Source organism: Lutra lutra, chromosome 11, assembly GCF_902655055.1.
Source record: "Lutra lutra chromosome 11, mLutLut1.2, whole genome shotgun sequence".
Lineage (NCBI taxonomy): Eukaryota > Metazoa > Chordata > Mammalia > Carnivora > Mustelidae > Lutra > Lutra lutra.
This window is the reverse complement of record NC_062288.1, coordinates 32162953-32187930: the sequence shown is the minus strand read 5'-3', so window position 1 is coordinate 32187930 and position 24978 is coordinate 32162953. Positions and strand designations below refer to the sequence as shown.

Below are 24978 nucleotides of genomic sequence, written 5' to 3'. Positions count from 1 at the left end.
AGAACTCATCACCTTCTAATATACCATATAATTTGTCATTTTTTTTTTAAAGATTTTATTTACCCATTTGACAGAGAGAAATCACAAGTAAGCAGAGAGGCAGGCAGAGAGAGAGGGGAGGAAGCAGGCTCCCTGCTGAGCAGAAAGCCGGATGTGGGGCTCGAACCCAGGACCTGGGATCATGACCTGAGCTGAAGGCAGCGGCCTAACCCACTGAGCCACCCAGGCGCCCCTAATTTGTCATTTTTAATGTGCTTATCTATCTGCTAGAATATAAGTCCCATAAAAAAGGAAATCAGGTGTTTTTTTTTTTTCTTTAATAATTCACTGATGTTTCCCAAGGGCCCAGAACAGTGCTTGCCATGTAGTAGGCCCTCAATAAATATTTGTGGAGTAAATTTTTAAAACATCAGTTCACAAATATAATCACAAGAAATAACTCCATTTTTCTCTCTCTCATCTATATGTGCACACACACACATTACTAAGCCTTAATCTGGAATAAAAAAAGGTAAAAATTTTAATTGCAAAGCTGGCAAGTTTAAACTTCATAAGGAAAGGAACAAGAATCAAAGTCTATGAAATATTTTCAATCTTCTCTGTTCCTTCATTATTCAAAGACAGGATGATGAAAGGAGAAATCGAGAATCTCTAGTTCTAGTGAAAACACGCTGCAAAGAACAGGAGCTATAAAAAGGCATGATTAATGGCTCAAACATAACTAAAATACCCAACTGCAGCAAGGCCAGAAGGTGCAGAGACAAGTGTAGCCGTTTCTCTCATCCACTGGAAGGTGAGAACTGAAACTGACCCACTGGCCCTGTGGAGATGGGATGGTCCGTGAAGACTCTCCACAAAGACACACACACCCCCTGCTACTACCACCGGCAACAGTATCTGCATTTGGAGTTCTCCTGAACACATTCCGCAGTGAGCATATGATGCTAAAATGAAAGCATACGGACTTCTTCTAACCTAATTATTTCTTGATAAAGAGAAATAACACAATCAACTTTGAAATAACAGATTCTGGAAAGCCTGTTTGTTGAAAACTGTTGGAAATGCAGAAACACATGGTTGATTGATTAAGTGTTAAAATATTTATTAAATATGGAAATCCACTGCAAGAAAATGGAAGTTCTTCCATTGCGCTGAGGGCCATGTCTAAGGCTGGGCAGAGTCATCTCAACAAAAAGCTCGGCAAAGGGGCTTCTGATCACAGCTTGTAGACAAGGGGACCCAAAACAACAGGATGATTCAAACAGGAGAAAAAAGAGAACTGAGAATGACTAAAAGTTGTATTAAAAGCCACAGCTAAAAGGTACACGAATTTTACAGTACATGAATTATATTTCAAAAAAGTTGTTATTAAAAACTCTATTAAGGGCTGCCTAGGTGGCTTCATTGATTAAGTGTCTGACTCGTAGTTTCAGCTCACATCCTGATCTCAAGCTCCTGAGGTTGAGCCCCACACTGTGCCTGTGCTTAGCATGGAGTTTGATTGTCCCTCCCCGCCTGCTCCTCCCCCTGATTAGGTGCATGCACCGGCATGCGTGTGCGCCCTCTCTCTCTCAAGTAAAATATTTAAAATTTTTTTTTTTAAAAATAAAGTACAAAAACTATATTAAAAATTAGGATTGTTGGGGTGCCTGGGTGACTCAATGGGTTAAAGCCTCTGCCTTCAGCTCAGGTCATGATCTCAGATCGAGGCCCACATCTGGCTCCCTGCTCAGTGGGAGCCTGCTTCTCCCTCTCTCTGCCCTCTGCCTACTTGTGATCTCCGTCAAATAAATAAATAAAATCTTTTAAAAAAATTAGGATTGTTGTCTTAAACACATTGTAAATGCAAAGTTTTCACAGAAAAAAATGTACTTTATTATAAAAACTGTTACTTTGTATAAAAATTTAGGAGCCATTTTTCCTCAAAGGTCTGTTCTTTAGATTTTTGCTTTCTGAGGCTCTTCAAATAAGACATGGTTTTCAAGGGGTGCCTGGGTGGCTCAGTGGGTTGAGCTTCTGCCTTCAGCTCGGGTCATGATCTCAGGGTCCTGGGATCGAGTCCCGCATCAGGCTCTCTGCTTGGCAGGGAGTCTGCTTCCTCCTCTTTCTCTCTGCCTTCCCCTCTCCCTACTTGTGATCTCTCTCTGTCAAATAAATAAATAAAATCTTAAAAAAAAAAGAAAAGAAAAAGACATGGTTTTCAAAAAGAAAATAAAACAAGCTATCAAAATAAAGCATCTCATCCTCTAACCCAGTTCTACATACAAATTCTAATACAGCCTGGTTTAGGAACCTGGAGTCCACCCTTTAATCCCACTGCCTGTTAGCCTCTTTGTGTCCTGCTCTCCCTTCCTTTGCTCATGTCCTGGCTGGGAACAGCCTCGTGGAGGATACAGACCACTGAGGTCTCAGCTGAGGCAGAGAGGCCTCCCAACCCAAAGTAATAAAGCTGCACTGTTACTCATTCAATTTTAAGAAAACAAATTCCACATGATATTTGAATTAATATTATGGAAACAAAATTACACAGTGTAGAGATTAGAGTCAGTGATACTCTTAATAGCCTTGAATGGTGAGACACCATTCACATGCATAATATTTTTATAAGTTTTTAAGTCTTAGCATTCCAAGTGATTATGAAGATCGAGATATACAGAAATTTTTAGGCACTGTCAGTGGAGTATAAACTGGTGTATCACTATATAACCTGGCATTATGTAGAGAAGTTCAGAACTTCTCTACATAACTTGAAAACAATCTATAAATACCATTAACATAAAAATAAGTGATGTTAAGTTTATAACATGGAAAGCCAGACAAAAATAAAAAGGAAAGAATTCAATTATTTTACCTGTACCAACATAAGAAACTGAAAATCAATGTTGAGAAGTAGAAAAAATATACGATACCAAATACGTGCATGTACAAAACACACAAAATAGTAATATATATTGTTTATGGATAAATATTTATGTAGCTAAAGTATTTTAAAAAGCCAGAAAAAATGCACACTAATCGCAAGATAATGATTTCCCTTGAGAAGGATGAGGAAATGGAAGGCAGGAGAGCATCAACTGAATCTATAATGTTTATTTCTTTAAAAAAAAAAAACCTATTAAATTTGTGTTGATTCTGTGTGATGAGTATAAGAGTGTCTCTCTCATTATTCTATCTACCTTTTTTGTATGTTTGAACTACTTTAAAACAGGAGCTTTTTTATTTTTATTTTATTTTATTTATTTTTTTTTTTAAGATTTTATTTGTTCATTTGACAGAGAGAGATCACAAGCAGACAGAGAGGCAGGCAGAGAGAGAGAGAGGGAAGCAGGCTCCCTGCTGAGCAGAGAGCCCAATGCGGGACTCAATCCCAGGACCCTGAGATCATGACCTGAGCCGAAGGCAGCGGCTTAACCCACTGAGCCACCCAGGTGCCCCAACAGGAGCTTTTTTAAATTAAAAAAAGAAAAAGCTTTCCTAAAGAAATTTTCACAAGCACCTTTACATGGTCAATTTTGTAGATGCCACAGAACAGCTAAGGGGTGAATAACTCAACGGAATAACTAACGGAGCCCGGGGATGGAGTCCTGTGTCGGGCTTCTGCCTCTGACCTTCTCCCCTCTCATGCTCTTTCTCAAATTAGTAAATAAAAATCTTTAAAAAAAAAAAAAAAGTGGTGGCGCATTCTCCTCCCCCTTCCCCTGGCCAGCTTCCCATTTTTTAAAGTTGTTTTTTCGGGTTTTTTTTCTTGGTCATTTCTTCACTGAGGAAGGGGATGCATCATTCACTGTGCAGCTTGGTCCTGGCCCCCATGTGCACACAGGGTAGCCCAGTCAGTCGAACAAGGAAGTCCCAAGATGACATAACAGACTTGGTGTTTGGGGATTGGCTGGCATCCTTTGCTGATTTTTGAGAAGAGCTGTACATTTCTGTAACTTAGGTTTATAGTTAAATTTATATACAAAACTCCATATGAAACTCCAAACTCTTGTTTTTTTGTTTATAATTAAATTTTTACTTGTTAAAAAAAAAATGTTAATGTCTCTAATGCCATGGCCAGAAAAACTACAAGAAACAAAATTTAATGGCTAAAAGACGCAAGGAGGTTCATATTGACACAACTTTCTAAAACCTTTTAAAGGGGTGTCTGGGTGGTTCTGTTGGTTAGCGTTGGACTCTTTTATTTTTTTAAAGTATTTTTATTAAAGACTTCATTTATTTATTTGACAGAGAGACCGAGATCACAAGTAGGCAGAGAGGCAGGCAGAGAGAGAGGAGGAAGCAGGCTCCCTGCTGAGTAGAGAGCTTGATGTGGGGCTTGATTCCAGGACCCTGAGATCATGACCTGAGCCAAAGGCAGAGGCTTTAACCCACTGAGCCACCCAGGCGCCCCAGCATTGAACTCCTGATTTTGGCTCAGGTCATGATCTCAGGATCGTGAGATGGGGGGCTCCATGCTCAGCACAGAGTCTGCTGGAGAGTCTGTCTCCCACTCCCTCTGCCTTCCCCAACCTATGCTTCTGCTCGCAGGTACACACTTCCTTCCTCTCTCTCTCTTTCTCTCTCTCTCTCAATCTCTCTCTAAATAACAAATCTTTTAAAATCTTTTAAACCAGAACTGCCCAAAGAGCTGCCTTGGGAACGAGGCTCACCTCCCAGGAATCCTTAGAACAGTTTTATTTATTTGAGAGAGAAAGAGAGAGGAAGGGCAAAAAGAGAGGGAGAGTCTTATGCAGACTCAATCTTATGACCCTGAGATCACAACATGAGCTGAAACTAAGAGTTGGACGCTTAATCAAATGCACCACCCAGGTGCACCAAGGTGATGAAAATGGTTTAACACTGACAATGGGAGTGTTTGCACAACTGCTGGAATATACTAATAAACTTTGAGTTGTAAACCATTGCTAAATGGGTGAATTCTATAGTATGCAAAATGTATTCCAATAAAGCTCTTATTAAATATATAAGCACAGGTAAAATACACGTAATTTTGTTCCTGAGAGTACAATGGGTCTGCTGAACTCATGAGAACTGCTAGATTTCATTTCTAGGGGCCAGCTACTTGATCCCACAATTTTGAAGTGGGATCTCCTCACCACCCTATGCCCTCATTTTCCTTTCTGGTCTTAACTCCTTCAGGTCCTTCATTCACACTAAGATATAAGTGCTTAAAAACTGCTCAGAATGCCATCCCTCCCTGGGGTCTCTATTTATACTAAAGGAACTATTCTCAAGTGGTGTTTTTTTTTCTGATTTAATCAGATGTGTGGGTCTTTTAGCATCATGGAGATTTCATGGAGTAACAGTTCTGTGTAAGTAATATCTACCTCCTAAGGTGCCTCGTTAGCGCAGTAGGTAACACGTCAGTCTCATAATATCTACCTCCTAAGAAATAAGGAAAGAAAATATTTTATATTAACTTGTTAGGCCATAAAATGGTGGTAACAATTGGAGAAAAAATTGAAAATAAAATATTAGATAAGAAAGTACCTGGGACTTAGTTAAAAGGAAAAAAAAAAGATGTAGTTAGTTCAAAACCCCAGTTCAAAAAAAAAAATCAAAATTCCAAGAATAAATATCAAGGGAACTCCTTGGGTGAATATGTCATATGAGTTCAGATCTGTCAAAAAATACTACATGTCACTCTCCCAGAAGACACTCATCATTGTCTTTAAGAAAATGCAGCTCCAGGCCCCAAATGGTAAATTCTAGTGAATAAAGTCACACACAAAGGTTAAATAGCTTGGATTTATTTTTACTGGGAGAGATGAGGCTATAAACTGACATGAGTGATTTTGTCACAGTGATTAAAGTGGCAGAGAGACTGTGAGGTGGCCTTAGGTGGTGGAATGTCAGTATGCCAACCAGTGTCCGAGTTCCCACTGCTTTCTCTGGTGTTCTCCCTCCTTAACATCATGGCCCTGCCTTTCCTAATAAATCCCACCTCAAATCTGAAGCAAAAGAGACAGATATTTCAGCTCAGATCCTCAGGGATGGGATCCTTCACAGAACCTGGGCATTCTATATACAGGGGGTCTCTCTTGGGTTAGCAAGAAGGGATGGGGGAGTAAGAGGAACATAGAGGTCACAGACAAAACAAAGATGTGAAAGGAACCCCATGCTGCTTTCAAGCTCATCCCAACAAAACATTTTAATAATCTGGAAGAAAGAAATACGATAATGGTTGGAAATACATCAAAAGTACATAAAATCAGGGGCATTTGGGTGGCTCAGTCAATTGAGTGTCTGACTCTTGATTTTGGCTCAGGACATGATCTCAGGATTGAGGGATTGAGCCCTTTTAGGGCTCTGCACTCAGTGCTGAGTCTGCTTGTCCCTCTCCCTCTGCTCCTCTCCTCCATCCTGCCCTGTCTCTAAAAGATAAACAAATAAAATCCTGTTAAAAAAAAAAAAAAAAAGTACAGGGGTGCCTGGGTGGCTCAGCTGGCTAAATGTCTGTCCTCAGTCAGTTCAGGTCCTGAGATGGAGCCCTTGCCATTAGGCTCCCTGCTCAACGGGGAGCCTGTTTCTCCCTCTCCCTCTCCCTCTGCTGTTCCCCCTGCTTGTGCTCTCTCACTCTCTCTGACAAATAAATAAATAAAATCTATTAATAAATAAATCTTTAAAAAGGATAAAAATTAAAATTAAGAGAAATTTTTAAAAGTACATAAAATCAATAACATAAATGGTCACAGAACTTTTTTTCATCTTTGAGCAAAAAATTGAAACAAATGCAAACCATGAATATTTGCTGGGCATCGAGTATGCATAGATAGCACTAAGCAATGAAGGAAAAATAGTGAATTTGAATCGCAAAGTTATAGCCCAACCTCACAAAGTCTCTCTCAAAGTGATACCTTCTATTAACATACCCAATTGTCAGTTGCTCCAATCCCCCTTGCACCAACACACACATACGTAATTTTATGTATAATTTTATGACATGCCTCTGAAGCAAGTTTTACTTTTACTAACCTGTAAAAGTGCCTCGTCATTTCTTAATACCGAGTTTGCATCCCGGCAATATACAGTGCTGGATCACTGGAGAAGAGTGTGAGAAGGGACGTGCTCAGCTAGTGCAGAGGGTGGGCTGAGCACACAACTCAGAGTCTAAATCCAGGAAATGACGAGTAATGAGAACAAAAAGAATAATTCTAGGAAGGCAATTAGTCCAGCAGTAAAACACCGAAGGGACACCTCACTCCACATTCAAAGAAGAGAAGGAATGAGGGACAACTGAAAGGGAACAAAAGAAACACAGAAAAAAGAAAACCCACACCAAAAAAAAAAACAAAAACAGGTTTCAAAGTAAGTAGTGAAATGGGAAAGCTTGTTGAACTACAAAACATTTTCCAAATGGCGAAATAATTAAGTCCAGCAATGTGCACCAGGGATGATTTCCAACACTGAATGTAAATAACCTTTCAGAGACTTGTTTTTTCTTTAGCTGCTAAGAGAGAAAGAGGAACTTGACAGAAATAGAGCGGGGGAAAAAATTACAAAATAAACCAAGGGTCATAGGGAAAGTGAACAGAGCATGACCATGCACATGGGAAAACAACAAATGGAAAGAGGTAATGAGAAAGGGATAGAACCTGTACTGAGAGATGAAAAGAAAAGAACTGACCAGGGAAAACCCAACCTCACAACAGGGGTCTGGGGACACAAGAATGGGAAAGGGCTCTATGAAAGTCATGGCATCAGTGACTTCATCAGGTCAACATATGCTTGTTGTGCACTTGCTAGGTAGAAAGCTCTGGATCAGTGCTGGGAAGAAATGAAAATGAAGATAAGGATGCGCACCTTCACTCTTTGTTTTTCCACACAATTACATTAAAATAATTTTTACCCCGTCACCCTGGGAAAACTGCAAACTTCATGATTTCATAACCAGAACATTCAGGAAATGTCCTAAACAACTCATTAATCAATAACCTCAAACAGATTTCACATGAAATGGTTAAGCTATAAATTGAAAGCATCCTCCCTTCATTGATCATGAGACCCTTGTCTAGGCAAGATCATTAAGAACCGTACGAACATCATGCTGCCATAAAGCGGGAGAACAGTTTTGTGGTCCTGAATAAATTCATCATTTCAGGGATGTTTGAGTTTCTATCAAAGTCAATAAAAATCCTCCTAAGAAATGATGACTTAATTATTTCACATTAAGGTAAATTTGTAAATGCATCTGTAAAAAGCAAATTCCCATTCTTCTTATTAAATATTTACCTAAAGTTTTCTTGGAAAGCACATGAAAGCACTGCTAACTACTGTAACCCTAAACTCACCATGAAAATAACCCACTATTGATGGTAAACAGAGACTGATACCGTCACCAGCATGACCCCGCAAGACCTGACCTTTACTGCATGGATCCATCACATTTTCCTTAAGTTCTTTCCAGCTTATCCTGTAACTTAGGCAAAAGACCCAATGGGCAAACCATCCCATGATGGAAACTGAAACTACTCTCTCAAGCGGTAACATCTGCCCTAAGAGACTGAACCCGCCCAGATCAGTTTGAGCTCAATCACTGGCTCACATCTGTGCACATGGACCATGGAGTGACAGTTACCTCTACCTGATTATAATGCTAAAATCTCTGCCCCAAAAGGAGCACAACCTTACATAACACACAACACATGTACAGGCATGTTTCCTTAAGGTGCATGTATGACGTTACGCCTGGCTCCACAAATGAGGACAAAACTCCCCTTTCTGTATATTTATCCTAACCCTGAACAAAAGGAACGCATTCACACTTGCTCAGAGGGTTACAGCTTTGGAAGTTATTCCCTGTGACCTCCTTATTTGCTGCACGTAAACTTTCCTTTGCGTAACAACTCCAGCTGTTATAGCTCCTATCTGTAACTCACCAAGGGGTGAACTCATGTTAGTTCGATTACAATACCAAAATTATCCATCTAAATTAAACTCATTTTCCAAATTCCTACTTAAAAGGACTCTTCAACCATTAACATACCTGCATTTAATGCATAACTGCTGCTCATTTTGTACACACTAAATGTGATTTTTCAGAGCATGAAAAGCCATCAGTCTTTAGGTAAGCCTCATCTCCTGAATTGGGAGAGGCAGCATCTACAGTCAGGACTACATAAAGAGTGGGCCCTGTGAAGTCCTCTCCCATTAGCCTGCAGACATTTAAAAATGACCAACAAAGAGTAAGTTGGAGGAAGAGGAGGAAGAAGAAGGAAGGAAAAATAAGAAATAAAGAAGAATAAAAATAGGAGGAAGAAAAGGAAGAAGAGGAGGAGTGGGGGGAGAAGAGAAATGATTCTTCCGTCTGAAACAAACACTTAAAACTCATGGGAGGATGGAGCACACGTGCCATCAGAGCATGTCAGGCTAAAAAAACACCAGGGTTCCTTAAAAACACAAGATCTATTTCTCGGTTGTTTGTTTCAAAAAATACAAGATCTAAATCAAGAGTGGAGCCAATCACCAGAACCTGGATGTCTGAGATTAAAAACTAAAACTGCACCTCGGACAGTCTCAGGTAGTTGGGTTGAGCGGGGAGGACATTGGACCTGGCACAGGCACCCAGTATCTTCTCCCTATAACTACTTAGGGATTTCCCTAAGCCTTACCTTCCACCACACTTTTACCCTTGCTCCTGCCCTGCTCTGATGACCCTAGATCACTCTTCAGCCAACTGCTCCTCCAGCCAACTTGAGACTAATACGACCATGTGCCACCTTGACAGCTCATTCTGCCCACGAGGACCCACACTGGGTTCTGGCCAGACCCCAACAGTATGTTCTGAAGGCATTAAAAAGCCACTGGTGAATTCACAAAAACCCACAGAACCCCGCTTTGTGAAGTGCTGGCTATATCTGCGGCATCTTGCTATCTAGTTCAAAGAAAGAGAAACCACTTAAGGAAAATCCCGAGGTGCGACGAGGAGTACCAAATCACATTACCAGCCTTACTCCAGCCTCCTGACCTCACTGGTGGGAAGTGAAGGCACTCTCTCCCAACCCAACCTATGCAAAAGGCAACCTGAAAACAAATAAAAATAAGGACAGCAATTGACCGACTAGAGGTAAAGGCTACAGACGTGAGTCAGTGCCAAGTGGAATAAGTGGTCTAAGAAAACTGTCAACCAGGAGTTCTCCTGCCTCGGGAAGAAAATTTTAAAGCCACTTGCAAAATGTGAGCTCTTGAGGCCCATCTTCAGGAAAGCCTCATTGATTTCTCATCTTCAAATGGTTATCTAATGTTCTTTAGTTAGGGGAAAAAAAAAGTCAGCAAAAGGGCAACTACTGCTCAGTGCTAAAATCCCCTGGTACAAAATTGATTTTTAAAAAGCAGAAAAATGTTGGGGCGCCTGCGTGGCTCAGTGGGTTAAGCCGCTGCCTTTGGCTCAGGTCATGATCTCAGGGTCCTGGGATCGAGTCCCGCATCGGGCTCTCTGCTCAGCAGGGAGCCTGCTTCCCTTCCTCTCTCTCTGCCTGCCTCTCTGCCTACTTGTGATCTCTCTCTGTCAAATAAATAAATAAAATCTTTAAAAAAAAAAAAAGCAGAAAAATGTTGATTTACCCTTGCTGATACAAGCATATGATTTTGAAAATTCTCTTCAATATAAACAGATTGTCGAGGGTGGGGGTCAGGGGGTGGATTAAATTGTTTATTCCTTCCCTTCCCAGTTATAATTGCTGATATTTCTGGGTCGTGATATGACATTTTTTTTTATTTTCAAAATCAAATTACATATAATAGTCTGTTCTAGGAAAAACAAAAGAGATTTTGATCTTAAAAGCAAATCAAATGATGAAATCAGAAACAAAGGACCACTAGAGGTCTAAAATCATTTTTTCATATATGGAAGTATTTATATTTTTTAAAATATAGCACATTGAAAAAATAAGTAGAAAATAAAAATACAGCACACTGAACTTTTTTTATGTGTAAAATAATTATAATTACCAAAAGGGGCTATAAACTCAATATTTGAAGACTAAAATTTATTCATGTATTCATTCTTTTAACCCAGTTCCAAAGAGGACTTCAGGATGTTTATATGGATGCCTACAAGATAAAATACAAATTTTAAGCAGATGAGGAAACTGGGAAGAAAGGAAAATTTATCACTTCAAGAACTATTTATTAAGTACCTACTCTGTGCCAGGCACTGTGCTACACGATAGAGATGTGAAGTGAACAAAAGACAAGATCACTGTTCTCATACACTGTTCTCATAGTTTAATATTCTAGTGATGGCAATTGGAAGAAAGACAGTAAGTCAATCATTAAAAAGAATATCATCAAGGGACGCCTGGGTGGCTCAGTGGGTTAAGCAACTGTCCAACTCAACTTGGGCTCAGGTCATGATCTCATGGTCGTGAGATCGGCCAGCATGGGGTTTGAGCTCAGTGCAAAGTCGGTTTCCAATTCTTTCTCTCTCCCCGTCCTTCCTTTCCCGCTCACACTCACTCACGTCACCCCCCCCAGATAAATAAATTAAGAAGGAAAAAAAAGGATGGCAAATGCTAAGAAAACAAAGGCAAAACATCCTCTGATGAGGGGGGATGGGAATACCTAAGAAAAGTGGACAGAGGAAATCTGAGATTACTTTTTCTGTGCCTGAGTATTTATTTTAATATGAGTATAGCATGCATAATGAAAATGCATACAGATATGACTTTTTATACTGATCAATTGTCAAAAGAGAGATTTCAGACGACTCGAGCCGAAATTGGGATGATGAGGAGTACACTGATGAACTAGGATGAAGCTGCTAGGAAAACGCATGTTGTAACTTTGGCTTTGGAGGAGGGCAAAATCTGCTCTAAATTTCTGGCATCCAACTCAAGGAAGGAAACAATTACGTGACAAATCTCTCCTCTTGGTCCTGATAAGGCACTATCCATAATGTTCCCCATGACTTCAATTAATACTGGAACTGGTTTCTCAGGAATATTTTTTTTAAAGATTTATTTATTTACTTGACAGAGACAGACACAGCGAGAGAGGGAACACAAGCAGGGGGAGTGGGAGAGAGAGAAGCAGGCTTCCCTCGGAGTAGGGAGCCCGATGCGGGGCTCAATCACAGGACCCTGGAATCACAACCCGAGCCGAAGGCAGACGCTTAACCGACTGAGCCACCCAGGCACCCCTCTAGGGAATATTTCTTACAATCTCCTTCAAAATATCCTTTAGAAAAAGTCTAGTGGATTATTGAAGAGGTCAGGAATGCAAATGAGAAAACTGATAACAATTCAGATACGAAACTCTTGTGATTAACTTAAATCCAAAAAGATTTAAGACATACAAAAAAAAAAAATCTCTTAAATATTAAGGATACACAGAGCTCCTCACCCCTGCATACATATTGGAAATCCACTGGGGAGATTTTTTCAAAATACCCCCACCCCAGAATCTCAGTAGGTAAGGCCAGCATTCTATGGAGGAATAGATGATAATTCCCCATAAATTGTCCCCCCCCCCATAAATAGTTTCTTATAAGTGAGTTTCTGGCAGATAAAACTCCAACAAGTACTCAGAGTACAGACACTCTCTGCTGTGATGTAGATTTAGATTAAAATATTCCTATGTGGTTAAAAGAATATCTGAGGCAGAAATAGAAATCATAGCCATTTCTAGAAATGAAGACACAAAACAAGTGCTAAAAGATGACATCAATTCCCTCCTGAATGAAGTTAGCAATGGAGGAGACCTGAGCGGGATCAAGAGTTTCTCAAAGAAATGTTGGGTTATTCCAACACAGAGATGAATGTCAAGTAAGTAGCATTTATTACAAAAGGATTATTTTATGTGGATCTCTAACATTCTCTTTGAGAATTCTTTTCCCAACTCTACTGCTTACTGGTTGTTATGACCTTGGGCAGGTTAATTAGCTTCCTTGAGCCTCAGTAGCCTCAATTATAAAATGGATATAATATCTACCTCAAAATGAGAGATTATGGCACATCTGGGTGGCTCAGTCAGTTAAGGCTCTGTCTTTGGCTCAGGTCATGATCCCAGGGTCCTGGGATTGGTCCCACATCGGGCTCCTTACTTAGCAGGGTGCCTGCTTCTGCCTCTGCCTGCTGTTCTCCCTGCTTGTGCTCGCTCTCTCGATCTCTCTCTCTCTCTCTCTCTCTGACAAATAAAATCTTTTAAAAAAATGAGAGAATGAGGGATTATGCCTGTAAATCACTCAGTACAGTGCCAGGTACATGGTAGCTAACAAAATTATTCAAGTCTTTCCCTCAATATTTACTTTCTAGGGCTTTTATGACCAAAGTAAACACCCAACTAGATGTTCACAGAAGCTATCATTTCGGTTATTACTAACTACGTATCTCTTTCAACCAAAGGCTTTGACATTTGGGACCCCGGAGCTACTTGCTCTAGGGAGCCACAAAAGATATTCTGTATCTTTTCTTCTGAAGAAAGGAGTATAGATCCCCTTTTAGCACTGAATGTTTCTGGTTCATGAAACTCTGACCACAAAGGAGTATACATAATTTTGGTACTGACTACTGAATATTAACATTTTCAATTCACAAAGAAAGATTTACCATAATTATACACATTCAATTCCAAAAGAGAACCCAGGCCCTTCAAGGGATGTTTTTCACCTTTTAAATGTTAAATCTCTTTATGTAGTTCATTCTCATTCTCAAGACAGTAGATATGATGCACTCCTCCTCCTCCATTCTGCAAGCTTGAAAAAATATATAGTACTAATAGGACAAATGGAAGAACTCTTTGATCTCACTGCCACTGAACGACATCTAAGAAATGTTCCTTGCCTCCTACCATTGTGCCAGTTAAGCACAGAGGTTAAGCCCAGGCAGTGGAGTTAAACTGCCAGGGTTCAAATCCCTTCTCAGCTACCTACCAGCTTTGTGGTTTTAAATTTTTTTTTTTAAAGATTTTATTTATTTATTTGACAGACAGAGATCACAAGTAGGCAGAGAGGCAGGCAGAGAGAGAGAGGAGGAAGCAGGCTCCCTGCAGAGCAGAGAGCCCAGTGTGGGACTCAATCCTAGGACCCTGAGATCATGACCTGAGCCGAAGGCAGAGGCCTAACCCACTGAGCCACCCAGGCGCCCAGCTTTGTGGTTTTAAAGCTGGTATTTCTCCTGTCATAGGATTTTTGTAGGACTACAGTGAGTTAATGCATAGCAAGTACCAAGAAAACTGTTGGGCACATAAAATGTAACCACATAAGTTACTGTATATTAAGTATTTTAGTGTATATTATAACATATATGATAACACCACTATAAACACTTCTCTCTTTCCTATTTTCTCTTTCCGTCCTCCCTCTCACCAAACTCCTTATGTCCCTTCCTCTTCTGCTCTCCCTCCTTCCTTTAATTAACATTCTTGTTCCCTTTGGAGCTTATTTTTGAAATTTAATGATAAATGTGGCCTTATCTTAGCCCCACTGGAACAACTGAATACTAGTGACCTTACAGATTCCTGCTCTCAATGAGACATGACAAGAAAGCAGGCATCCTTCTATGCATTTTTAGGAAGGGCCCTGTCATTAAAAATGATGGAACACTTGGCATTCTTGAAATTTGAGAAAGCAAATAAAACTAAGAACAATTTTTATCAACCCATAAGCTCTTAGAGTCATTCACAGTTTTCTAGGTGTAGCTGTAAAGAAACGATGAAAGATGGGTTCTTTTCCTATACAGTGAGATCAGAACCCATCTTTTTAAGCAGAACTCCAGAGATGCCAAAAAAATACAGACTGGGATCTCACAGAGTAAAACCAAGACCTAAAGAAAACTTCCACAATCCTGAATATCATTTTTTTAAACTGTTTAATTGTAAGAGAAGCATGTTGATAGAATAAAAACATGCTGGAAAATGTCTCCTTCCTATTTATAGCACAAGAACAAAGTTTGGATGGGTGGCAAAACTTTATCAATACTGAGTTACTTAGGTTTAACAAAAGCACATCAAGAAAAAAAAATTGTTTGTGCTATCCTTGCAAAATACTTCCAAAGCTGTAATTCCTAGGAGCTCTTTTCCACCAGAGAAGCAAAGCAGCACTGCAGACAATTTACCGTGAAGCTGACTCAGTGCTCCCAAGTGAAACAGCACAATTTTAAGTACAGCTCATCCAGGCTTAGACATATGTATAAATATATTCACAAAAATGGAGAGTACTACCACTTGCCGTCTTGCTACCAGCCTGTATTACTGATTATCAAAACTATGATAAATATAGAACTATGATTTTTGGCACCTGACTACTTGAGAAGCTAAAACACGATCCAGGGAAAAAGAGAAAAAAAAGTAGCCCACCTATTCCCTGACAGCAAAGACTTCTGACAAAAAGAAAATCTGCTATAGGCAGAGAAATATAATCAATGGGTGAAAAACAAGTAATTGAAAATCTATGAGGTGAACACACAACAAAATAAACCACCAAATAACCTATCTTTGATGCTACAGTAAATCTGTTATTTTGGCTAACCAAAAAAAAAAAAAAAAAAAGGAAAGAAAGAAAAAGGAGTCATGAAGGTGCTTTTTCTTAAAACTAGCAATTAAGTGATTATCAGTAGCAAACTATCAATAAGGCTCAGGAGGTACTATCTTCCCCATTTGGATGCCCAGTTAAAAATGTTTTTTATCCATTGTTTGCAAACACACTATTCCTTCCAAATAACTTCAAGTCAAAGGAAAGGCTCTGTGTAATTTAAATACTCTGTAGTTCTGAACATAATTTTATAGGACTGAAATTACTTCAGAATAGCTAGACAACCTTGAAGATAGCAAGTTACCCACAATCAAATATGATTCCTTTGACTATCATTTCTAGAACTTCATGGCAAAATAACCTTTCAGTAGGGGCTGATCATCCCACTTAGGATAAAAGTAAAGTATGCATTCAAGTAAATGGCCATGTAGTAAAGAAATCTTTTATAACATGGACTATTATCAACAGAATTATTATTTCACCCCAAATTGTCAATATTTCCCCAAACCATAAGAAAAATCTTTTCCAAAAATATGAGTATTCTTTTCCATTTAGTGATTGAAAACTGAAACAAGGACACATTAAGAGTAAAATTAAGGTGTGTCATACTGTCATCATTTTTGTGAGCTTTCTGAAACATTAAGTAGTATATTGCTGGTTTCCTTGCTCTGGGCCAATGGCTTTATCTTACCAGGTGAGAAGTAATTTCTGAATTAGGTTAGATAACCTACAAAGTCTCTTCCATCTCTAGAACTGTTAGATTCCACTTAGTTATATAAATTTTAACAATTTGTAACTTACTTCTGGGAATGTGTTAAATTCGGGTAATTAGGGCACCATTTTGCATTAAAGTGATGTCATAAAATTTCTAAATAGTACTCAAGCAGCCTGAGGGAGTAAATGTTATTTAACAAAAACTCATATAGTGCTTACAACATCCCTAGCATTGTTCCAAGTGCTTTACAAACTCTTTTATACAGTATTTTCAGTATACTTAGTAACTGAATTCTTACGAAGCTTAATGAGTATGTGAATTAGCATTCACCAATAAATTAAAGTGAACAACCACTTTCATTTACCCTTTGAAATTAAAATTATTCATTTCTAGCCATTAGGATGATTTTGCAATAATAAAAATCTGGCCAGTTAACTCGCCTTACTAAAGTCCTTCAATTGCCTTCAGGACACAGTCCAAATTCCTCCACAAATCACGAAGATACTGCCGCATCTACTCTTTGCTTTCCTGTTTTGGCTCCCGTGTACCTTTAATCCTAACTATTTGTACTTAACAAAAATGTGTCCTGATTCCCACCCGCCCTGTAAGTGCTCCCCCCTTGGTTTGATAGGCCCATCACCTACCTTCCTTCAATCTGGCCAATTCCCACTCACCCTCAAAAACACAGCTAAGACAGCACTTCCCCATGAAAGGCCCCCTGACTGCTCATCTGGCTTAAATACTGTGTTTTCTCTGCTTCTACTGCCTTCTGTGTTCATCTCCAGGAAATCACACAGAAGAGCAGAGTATAACTGCTTATCCATTCATGCATCTTCCCACTTGCCTGTAAATTCCTTAAAAGCTTAAACTGTGTCTTTTATCTTTAAATCCCCAGAGCCTTGTACAAAAACTGGTACACAGTATGAGCCCAAGCAAATAAATGCCTTTTAAATACATAAATCAACAAATGAATATATAAGCTTTGTTAGATGATAGAGAGGCATCCCAATTTTATTTTTGAAGAAGAAAGAAAATTGGTTTAAAAAAATGTCCATGGATAGCTAAGATGCCATAATTTTTATCTATTTAATTACCAAAGAAATAATAAGGCCATCAACTTGAGTTTTTAGGTCCAATGCCAGCTCCCAATGAAACCAAAAACACAAAAATGCAGGAAAACTCCTTAGTTTTCTAATTGCAGGAAAATTTGGCATATGGCAACTAAGTCTTTACAACTGTAACTGCCAGATTCAAAACCTAGTAGTCAGCGATTTCTAACTATAGTTTAAAGATCATGGTAAACTGCAAAAGCCTCCCAGGTGATCCAGACATCCAACCATATGTACTGTGTGTATCTTACTATGTGTCAGGCATTAACTGCTGGTAGTAATTTCTTTGAAGAGGAGCACCTGAGTGGCTCAGTCGGTTAAGCATCAGTCTCTCTCTCTCTTTTTTTTTTACTGACGTGTTAGTCTTTTATTACATTTCCATATTTTCATACACATATATGTATTTTTTTACTAAAGCAAGATCACAATGTCGTAAATAGTTTGTTTTCTTTTCATCTTTTTATCTCTTTGCCTGTAAGTTTCCATAGCATCTAATACTTCGATCATACTAAAATTACCCTAATTGTCACACAACTATTTCCCCAAAGCTAGTTTGTCTAAATCAGGGTTTAGGTCCAGAGCCTGAATTTTATCCAGTTTGTATATCCCTTAGGTGTTAAAAATCTAAAACAGTCCTTTTCTTCATCTGTTAGTTTTCCTGCTCAATGTCTGTCTGATCACTTCCTCATGCTGTCACTTAGCCTGCTCCTCTGTCCCCTATATTTCCTAGATATCAGAAGGTACATCTAAGAGCTTGATCAGTTTATATTAATAAATTTTGTCTAGAATACATTGTGGGTACCATTGTCTGCTTCACATGGCATTTCTTCAGGACGTACATGCCGTGTGGTTTTACCATCAATGAAACTCACACTGTCCTCTGGGTTGTGTAATGGCCACCCAGTGGCCCCAAGACAGAGATTATGATTCCCCCTGCAAGCAGGAAGTATTTGGTATGGACCACACCACACAGATGTATGGTTTCCCCTCGGCCATTCACCGCATGGCTAGTTCCATTAGATAGCCCTTGTCTGAATTAACATTTGCTGGAAATCGCAGAATGATGATTTTTCTAATGTTATCATTTCTCCTACATTTATCAGCTGCCACTCCTTAGTGAAGAAGGGCTTTCCTAATCACCTAGATCCATCTGGTTACTCTGAGAAGCATCTGGACAAGCATTTAACTCTTGACTTTTCAGCTCAGGTCATGATCTCAGAGTTGTGAGATCTAGCCTGCATAAGGTTCTGCGCTGGGGCATGGCTTAAGATCCTCTCTCTCCCCGTGTGCCCCTCTCCCCCACTTATACATGCAAGCACACTCTCTCTAAAAAAAATTTTTTAAAAAGATATTTAAAATAATTATTTTGATGGTAAGATAGTATTTCACTTTGAATCCTGATGTGAATAAATAATTTATTCACACTGTTCAACCTAAATCCAACCAGTTCATCCATACCTCACCAAAAGCCAGTCATTCTTCTCAACTGTTTATTATTGTAAGAAGGAGAAACTGCATAGGTCCAAGTTATTTTGTGCCCCAAGTTGAAAGGCCTATGATCCAAAAACTGCTGAAATTGTGCTCCATAAATGGAGAGAAAAGAAGGAAGACTGGCCTGTTTTCCAAAAGTGGTGGTCCTTCACCAACACAGTGGAGGGCAGAGGGTACCTGAAGACACTACTGGCACAAGACAGAGACTTGGAGTTTCCAGGTTCAATTCTGCAGTTTTCTTTTTCTGCATTTCTACTTTCTTCTGTTGCCCTTCCTCTCTGAGAAAGTCTTTGTGATTTGTTTTAAAGCACGGGCTCTATCAACAAAAATTCAGACTGTAAACTACAGGATGAAAGACCTCCTGTTTTCAATGAATAAACTGCAAAGAAAAAATCAAGGAAATGGAGAGGGGGATACTATGCATTATAGAGACTCAAAAAATTAAACTAACTGCAATCTATAGACACTATTTGGGTCCTGGATCAAATACACAAACTTAAATATGTATGTGTTACGTTTATATATATTTATTAAATATCCTTACATATATCTAACATATGTATATATTTATGTTTATATATTTGGCATAATATCATTGTTATCTTTTGAAAGAATCCTTTTAGAAGTGTTGACTGAATTTTTTATGAACAAAATTCTATGATTTGCTTCAAAATAATATAAGAGAAGAAAATAGGAAATAGATGAAACAAAATTGGCTATGAGTTGCTAATTGTTTAAGCTGGGGTTCATTATAATATTCTATTTTGTGTGTGTTTGAAATTTTTCATAGTCAAAGTTGTAAATTTGTGGGACTATTTCTCTACAGCAATGATTCTCATTTACTAAAAAATAAGATAGTGTCCCCTGCTTCTTCAGTTTTACTATGAAAACAAGTCAAAATGAAAGAGGAAAATAAGTATTTTTCAAACATTAATGGAATCCTTTATTAAAGCTTGACGCATCAGATTTTCTACTATAATCAAACTTCGATGGATACTACTGTAGCCCTTTAAAATAATTTCTTACATGAAAATTTCAATGGAACTAAGCCTTTGGCTACAAATACAGATTTAAGTGGCCTTTTCTATTTTTACATATATTACACACATAGATCAAATACTATGACTATCACAGCAACAATGTACATCTTAAGGTATTAATAAGTATATTTGCACATGTGAAAATATTCAGCCTCCCTTTAGATCAGCATAGTTTACAACAGTTTCAACATGGACAAGTTCTACCTTAATCTGTACTTACAGATGAATGAACTGTTTGCGGGGTTGGTATATAAACACAAAAACTGTTTACAGAGCCCCCAAATAATTACCTAAATTAGCAAGTAAGTTCAAAATACTTTTCAGTCATTATCTGTGGATGTGTGTTATTGATCTAAATGCGGGTAAAAAGTAAACTTAGATTAAAAAAAAAAAAACATAGTTTATAAATGCCCAATAAACAACATGGCTCAAATTACACCAAAGGACTGCTACCAATGAAAAAATGGGGGAGGAGACGCCTTTTCTGAAAGGTGGAGGTTTTGAACGGGTACATCTCTGGTGTCCACAAATTGAGTGAGCTGAGAACACTGCAGTTTATTTTTACGGTTTGAGTTTAGTTAGGGATGTCTAGGCTTGTGTTTTCGTTTTTTTTTTTTTTTTTTTTCTACAATACCAACCTTGGTTTAAATCACATATAAAGTCTTTTTGAGGATTTAAGCAAGCACCACAATAATGATGATGCAAATCCTGCCAACATTAAATCCCTTCTTGCTTACTACGCTTTTGCCTGACAGAGGTGAGAGGGTCTCCACCCCTTCGCTCAGGATGCGGCACTGCCGAAGACATCCCGCACAAACTCCTCTCTAGCAAAGCTCCGGCCTGTGGTTCTTTGGGGGATTTTGCTCCCCCCGCCGCCCCCCGCCTTCCCCGCTCCCTCCTTTTTTGCACAGAGAGCGCCATGCATGACTCGCATTAGGACTGCGCTCATTTCACCAAAGACACCGCATCTCCAGGGCGACGGAGAGCAAACGTGGGGTAGGGTGGGCCAGGCCGCGCCCAGTCCCACCCGCCGGACCGCGCCTCTCACCTGCCCGGCGCCGTGGTGGCCCCGCACTCGCGTGTCGAGCGCGTCGTGTCCAGTTTCGTCTTCGCCGCCGGAGCGGTAGAGGAGCCGGAGTGGCACGATGCTCTGGCGCTCCAGGAAGCGGTTTTCGTTCCTCCTCTCCAGCTCCGTCAACAAGGCGTCTCCTCCAGGCAGGAAAAGGGTAAGGAGGGAGTGGGGAGAGAAGGAGAAAATAATGACCCTGACCCGTACTCGTGCCTTCTGCGGCCCGACGTCTCCTCTATGAAATCCCGCCGCCCCCTCCCTCCCGGTCCCCATCTGAGAAGGACGCAGTCGGGGAGCCCTGGACCAGCGCATCTGAGATCATCCAGGATCGGGGCCCAGAAGCACAGCACCCCTTTCCCATCCTCCGCATCCCTCCTCTTCAGAAGACGAAAAACAGGCATTTGACCGAAGGTTTCTAACGCATCCGCGCGCCCCCACACATGTATTTTTGCTTCACTTCTCACCACCCTTCTAAATAAAAAAAAAAAATCTCCCCGCGCACTCGGGAAACGGGAATGCCCGTTTCCAGGGCGCTTGAGGGCTGCAAAGACGCCCGGAAAATGGTACGTCCCGAAGCCACAGAGGGTGGCGAACTTACCTGCCCGGCCGCAGCGCGCCGGGGGGCAGGTCCCCAGGGCGCAGAGCAGCAAGAAGGGCACGGACGCAGCCGCCGCCTGCATGGTGCTGCCGTCAGCCAGCCTCGTTCGAGACGCTCAGCTCCTCATGCCCGGGCCGCCAGGTCCGCGTCCGTCGGCCCGCGCCCCACGGCTGGCCTCGGCCGCCCCCTCCCAGCCCGGGTCGGTGCTGCGGCGGCCGTGGCGCTGCAGCCTCCGCCGCGGCGCTGCCTCAGTGCTGCATTGTGCTCCGCGGGCGCTTCCGCTGGCGGGGGGAGCGAGCGAGTGCTGCATTGGGCGGTTGGCTGTAACTAAGTGGTTTCTAGCGCCTCCCACCTCATCCCAAGGCAAAGGCTCCGGCGGGCGACGAGCGCTCGGCAGGGAGCGAGCGCCTGGTGCACTCGCCCCCCGCGCGCGGGTAGGGGCGCGCGCCGGAGAGTCAGCTGGGAAATGTAGTTCTCGCTCCGCATCCCGCTAGTTTCCACGAAGGTGCGGACTGTCGCGGCCTCGTGACCACGGAAGACAGAAAGGGCAGAAGAGAGGTCATCGAAGGCAGGCCCTTCTGGGCACCGAAATATCCCGACTGCGCCTCTGCTAGAACCAGTATTCCTTCACTCCGTGGTTCATAAACACCCGTAATGTTTTCCACAGATATGGTAGTTACTTAAATTATCAGGGAATCACACCCTCAGAAGTACATGCTAAGTTAAAAATTCATCAAACACTGAGTGAGGACCTACTATGTGGCTGACTAAGTAGGGGGACACAACCGAGAACAACACGAGTGTAGGAGGCACGTGCTTGCAGATGCAGTAGAGTAAACACCGTTTTTTACATTACGGTGTGAAGGTGCCCTGGTAATGCTTAGAGGAGGATCATTAACTCAGCCAGGCAAGTCAGGCGGGAACATCAAGGTCAATGCAGACACTGGAACGATGTCTTGGATTTAGTCCAAGTGTCCAGGATATTTTGTCCTTTTTCTGATCTCTGCCTGTCTCAAACCTGTTTGTGAAAACCAGACTTGAGGAACTCTACCTTCTCAGGAGGCTAATTCCATTTTCCTCTAATTCCAAATGTTAGAAACTCTTGAGGATAAGACAGTAATACAAGTACTATTAGTTATCACCATAATTAGCTCTTATGTAGTATGATACAGTTTTTCTGAGGTCACATATAATGCCCTTTGAACCTTGGATCAGCAATCTGGTAAGTATTATTATTCCCATTTCAGAAAGGAGGAAATTCAGACTTAGAGCTGCACTTTCCAAATTCTGTAACCACTAGCTACATGTATCTATTTCAATTTAATTAAAAGTAAATAAAATTTAAAATTCAGTTCCTCGGTCACACTAGACACATTTCTGTACTGCCTATGACTAGCAGCTACTGTATTGTAGAGCAAAAATAGAGAACATTTCCATCATTGCAGACAGTTATATTGGACACAAGAGGCTTAGAGAATTTAAAGGACTTTTCCTAAGGTTCCATGGCTATAGAGTAGACTGGATATCCTGTCTTCAGATCTGAGTCTTTTTTCCACACTTCCCTGGTGGAACCTGTTTTTATAACCTCCATCCTGATTCTGGTCCTGTAAAGCATGAAGAAGAATCTTACACATGATGCTTGCTCTGTGGAGATGGGGTTTTTTTTTTCCTTCCCCAGTGGAAAAAATTTTTTACCCCTGCCTCTTGTGACATGGTTTCAGGTTTCCATCATGATGATTTGAAAATACACTCCAGTATGTCAGTGTCCCAGATAAAGTGTAGTATTCAGTATTAAATACAACTTAGACATGGTTTTACAAGCAAACAGTAGAGAGGGACTCTTTTTTTCCCTTGAGAGAACATTCTATCATATTTAAGTAACCGTAGCTCATTGGCCTTTATTACCATTTCAAAAAAAAATTCCCAAATTTTCAAATAAATAAGACACTTAAGAATTTTATATATGACATGAATTATAGCCTGAATAGGGGCTAAAAGATTTCAATGGTACACTTTACACCTTGATGCAAGACATTTCACAGTAGGTACAGTAAAAGAATTAAAACCCAAGGGCATGGAGGTACCTGGGAGGCCCAATTGGTTAAGTGGTGGACTCTTGGTTTCAGATCCGCTTATGATCTCAGGCTTGTGAGGTCCATGAATAGTTATTCTTGGTATTTCTGTTGGTTTTGTACATTTTATTAGAAAGGACTACATAATGGCCAGACACTTTAGTTCTACAGTATGCAAATACAAATAAGTTGTAATATTAGGAAAACTTATTCTTAATGTGAGAGTGAGCATATCCAATCTCTGCTTTACAGTATTAAAGCTTTATTCACAGAGCTAAGAAAATTGTGCCCTTTGGAAAATTTTCTATTCAGTTCCTCTATTTTCTAATTAGATTCTTTATTTTGCTATTGATTTGTATGAGTTACATATTTTAGATATTAACCCCCTTTCATAAATATGATTTGCAAATATTTCCTCCCATTCAGTAGGTTGTCTTTTTATTTTGTTGATAGTTTCCTTTGCTGTGCAGAAGCTTTTTAGTTCAATATAGCCCCACTGGTTTATTTTCATTTTTGTTGCCTTTGTGTTTAGCGTCAAAGCAAAAAAGTGATTTCCAAGACTACTGCCAAGGAGCTGATGTCAAGAGTTGTGGAGTTGGTTAATAGAACATGCTTCCTTTAGGAGCAAAACAGATGGACAATAACAAGGTAATTTCTCAACACGTACCATTAAAATAAATCAGTCTCAGGAGGCTGTGGGAAGTTGCTCCAATCAAGAATCATGATCTATTTCCAGAGCTGAGTCAGTTTTTCAACCCAGAAACCACCAAGTGAAGGAAAGGTCATGTCCCCAGGAGAAGGACCCTGCATCACATGTTAAGTACCTATGGTTAACTATTCCTTAGCTCTTTCCCAAAGGGACTTACCTCCATTTACCTGGGTCACTACACTGGAGAAAGGGATAAGAATATCCGAATTACTGTTGGATGCAGGGTCTGGACTGACAGTGATACCTGGGACCCAAAGCACCTATTATAGTGGAGACATGTGGGAGTCAGGTAATAAATGGAGTCCTGGCCAAGCTTTGGCTCAGTGGGACAATAGGGTCATTTGCTTAGGCTCTGAATGTTTTATTAGAAAATACTTAATACTTCACTAAATCACCTGCATTGTATCTCCAACTTATAGGGTAAGAATTTTAGTGGATAAGAACAAAAAAAAAAAAAAAAAGAAAGAAAGAAAAAGGAAAAGAAGAAAAGACCAAATGAGAAGCTGAAACTGTATCTCTCAGCCAAATAATAAATAAAAAGCAATATCTTAATCTGGGGTCATAGTGGTGCTGGTGATGGAGGAAACTGATGCCCCTGTTAAATATCTAAAGATGGTTGATTTCCATCCTATTCATCTGGGTTATAAAGAATAACAATAGACTGCCTCAAACTGCACTAAGGAGTAGCCTCAATTGCAGATGCAGT

The 24978-nt window shown here is 40.2% G+C and overlaps 1 protein-coding gene across 13 annotated transcripts in view; it reads right to left on the bottom strand.

The window, feature by feature from the left end:
* The window catches only part of ADAM22 (ADAM metallopeptidase domain 22), a 222468-nt gene extending 200609 nt beyond the window's left edge, over positions 1-21859 (bottom strand). For 4 of the 13 annotated variants that reach the window (XM_047694251.1, XM_047694264.1, XM_047694254.1 and 1 more), the window contains exons 1-2: positions 21492-21858; positions 20873-21033 (exon numbers count right to left, since the gene is read on the bottom strand). In XM_047694251.1, coding sequence (XP_047550207.1) covers positions 20873-21033; positions 21492-21573 — 243 coding nt within the window. In that variant the 5' untranslated portion in view covers positions 21574-21858. Of the gene's footprint in view, positions 1-20872; positions 21034-21491 lie in introns of all 13 variants that reach the window. The other 9 variants (XM_047694255.1, XM_047694260.1, XM_047694258.1 and 6 more) reach the window with 4 other exon arrangements.
* Positions 21860-24978: the final 3119 nt, after the last annotated feature.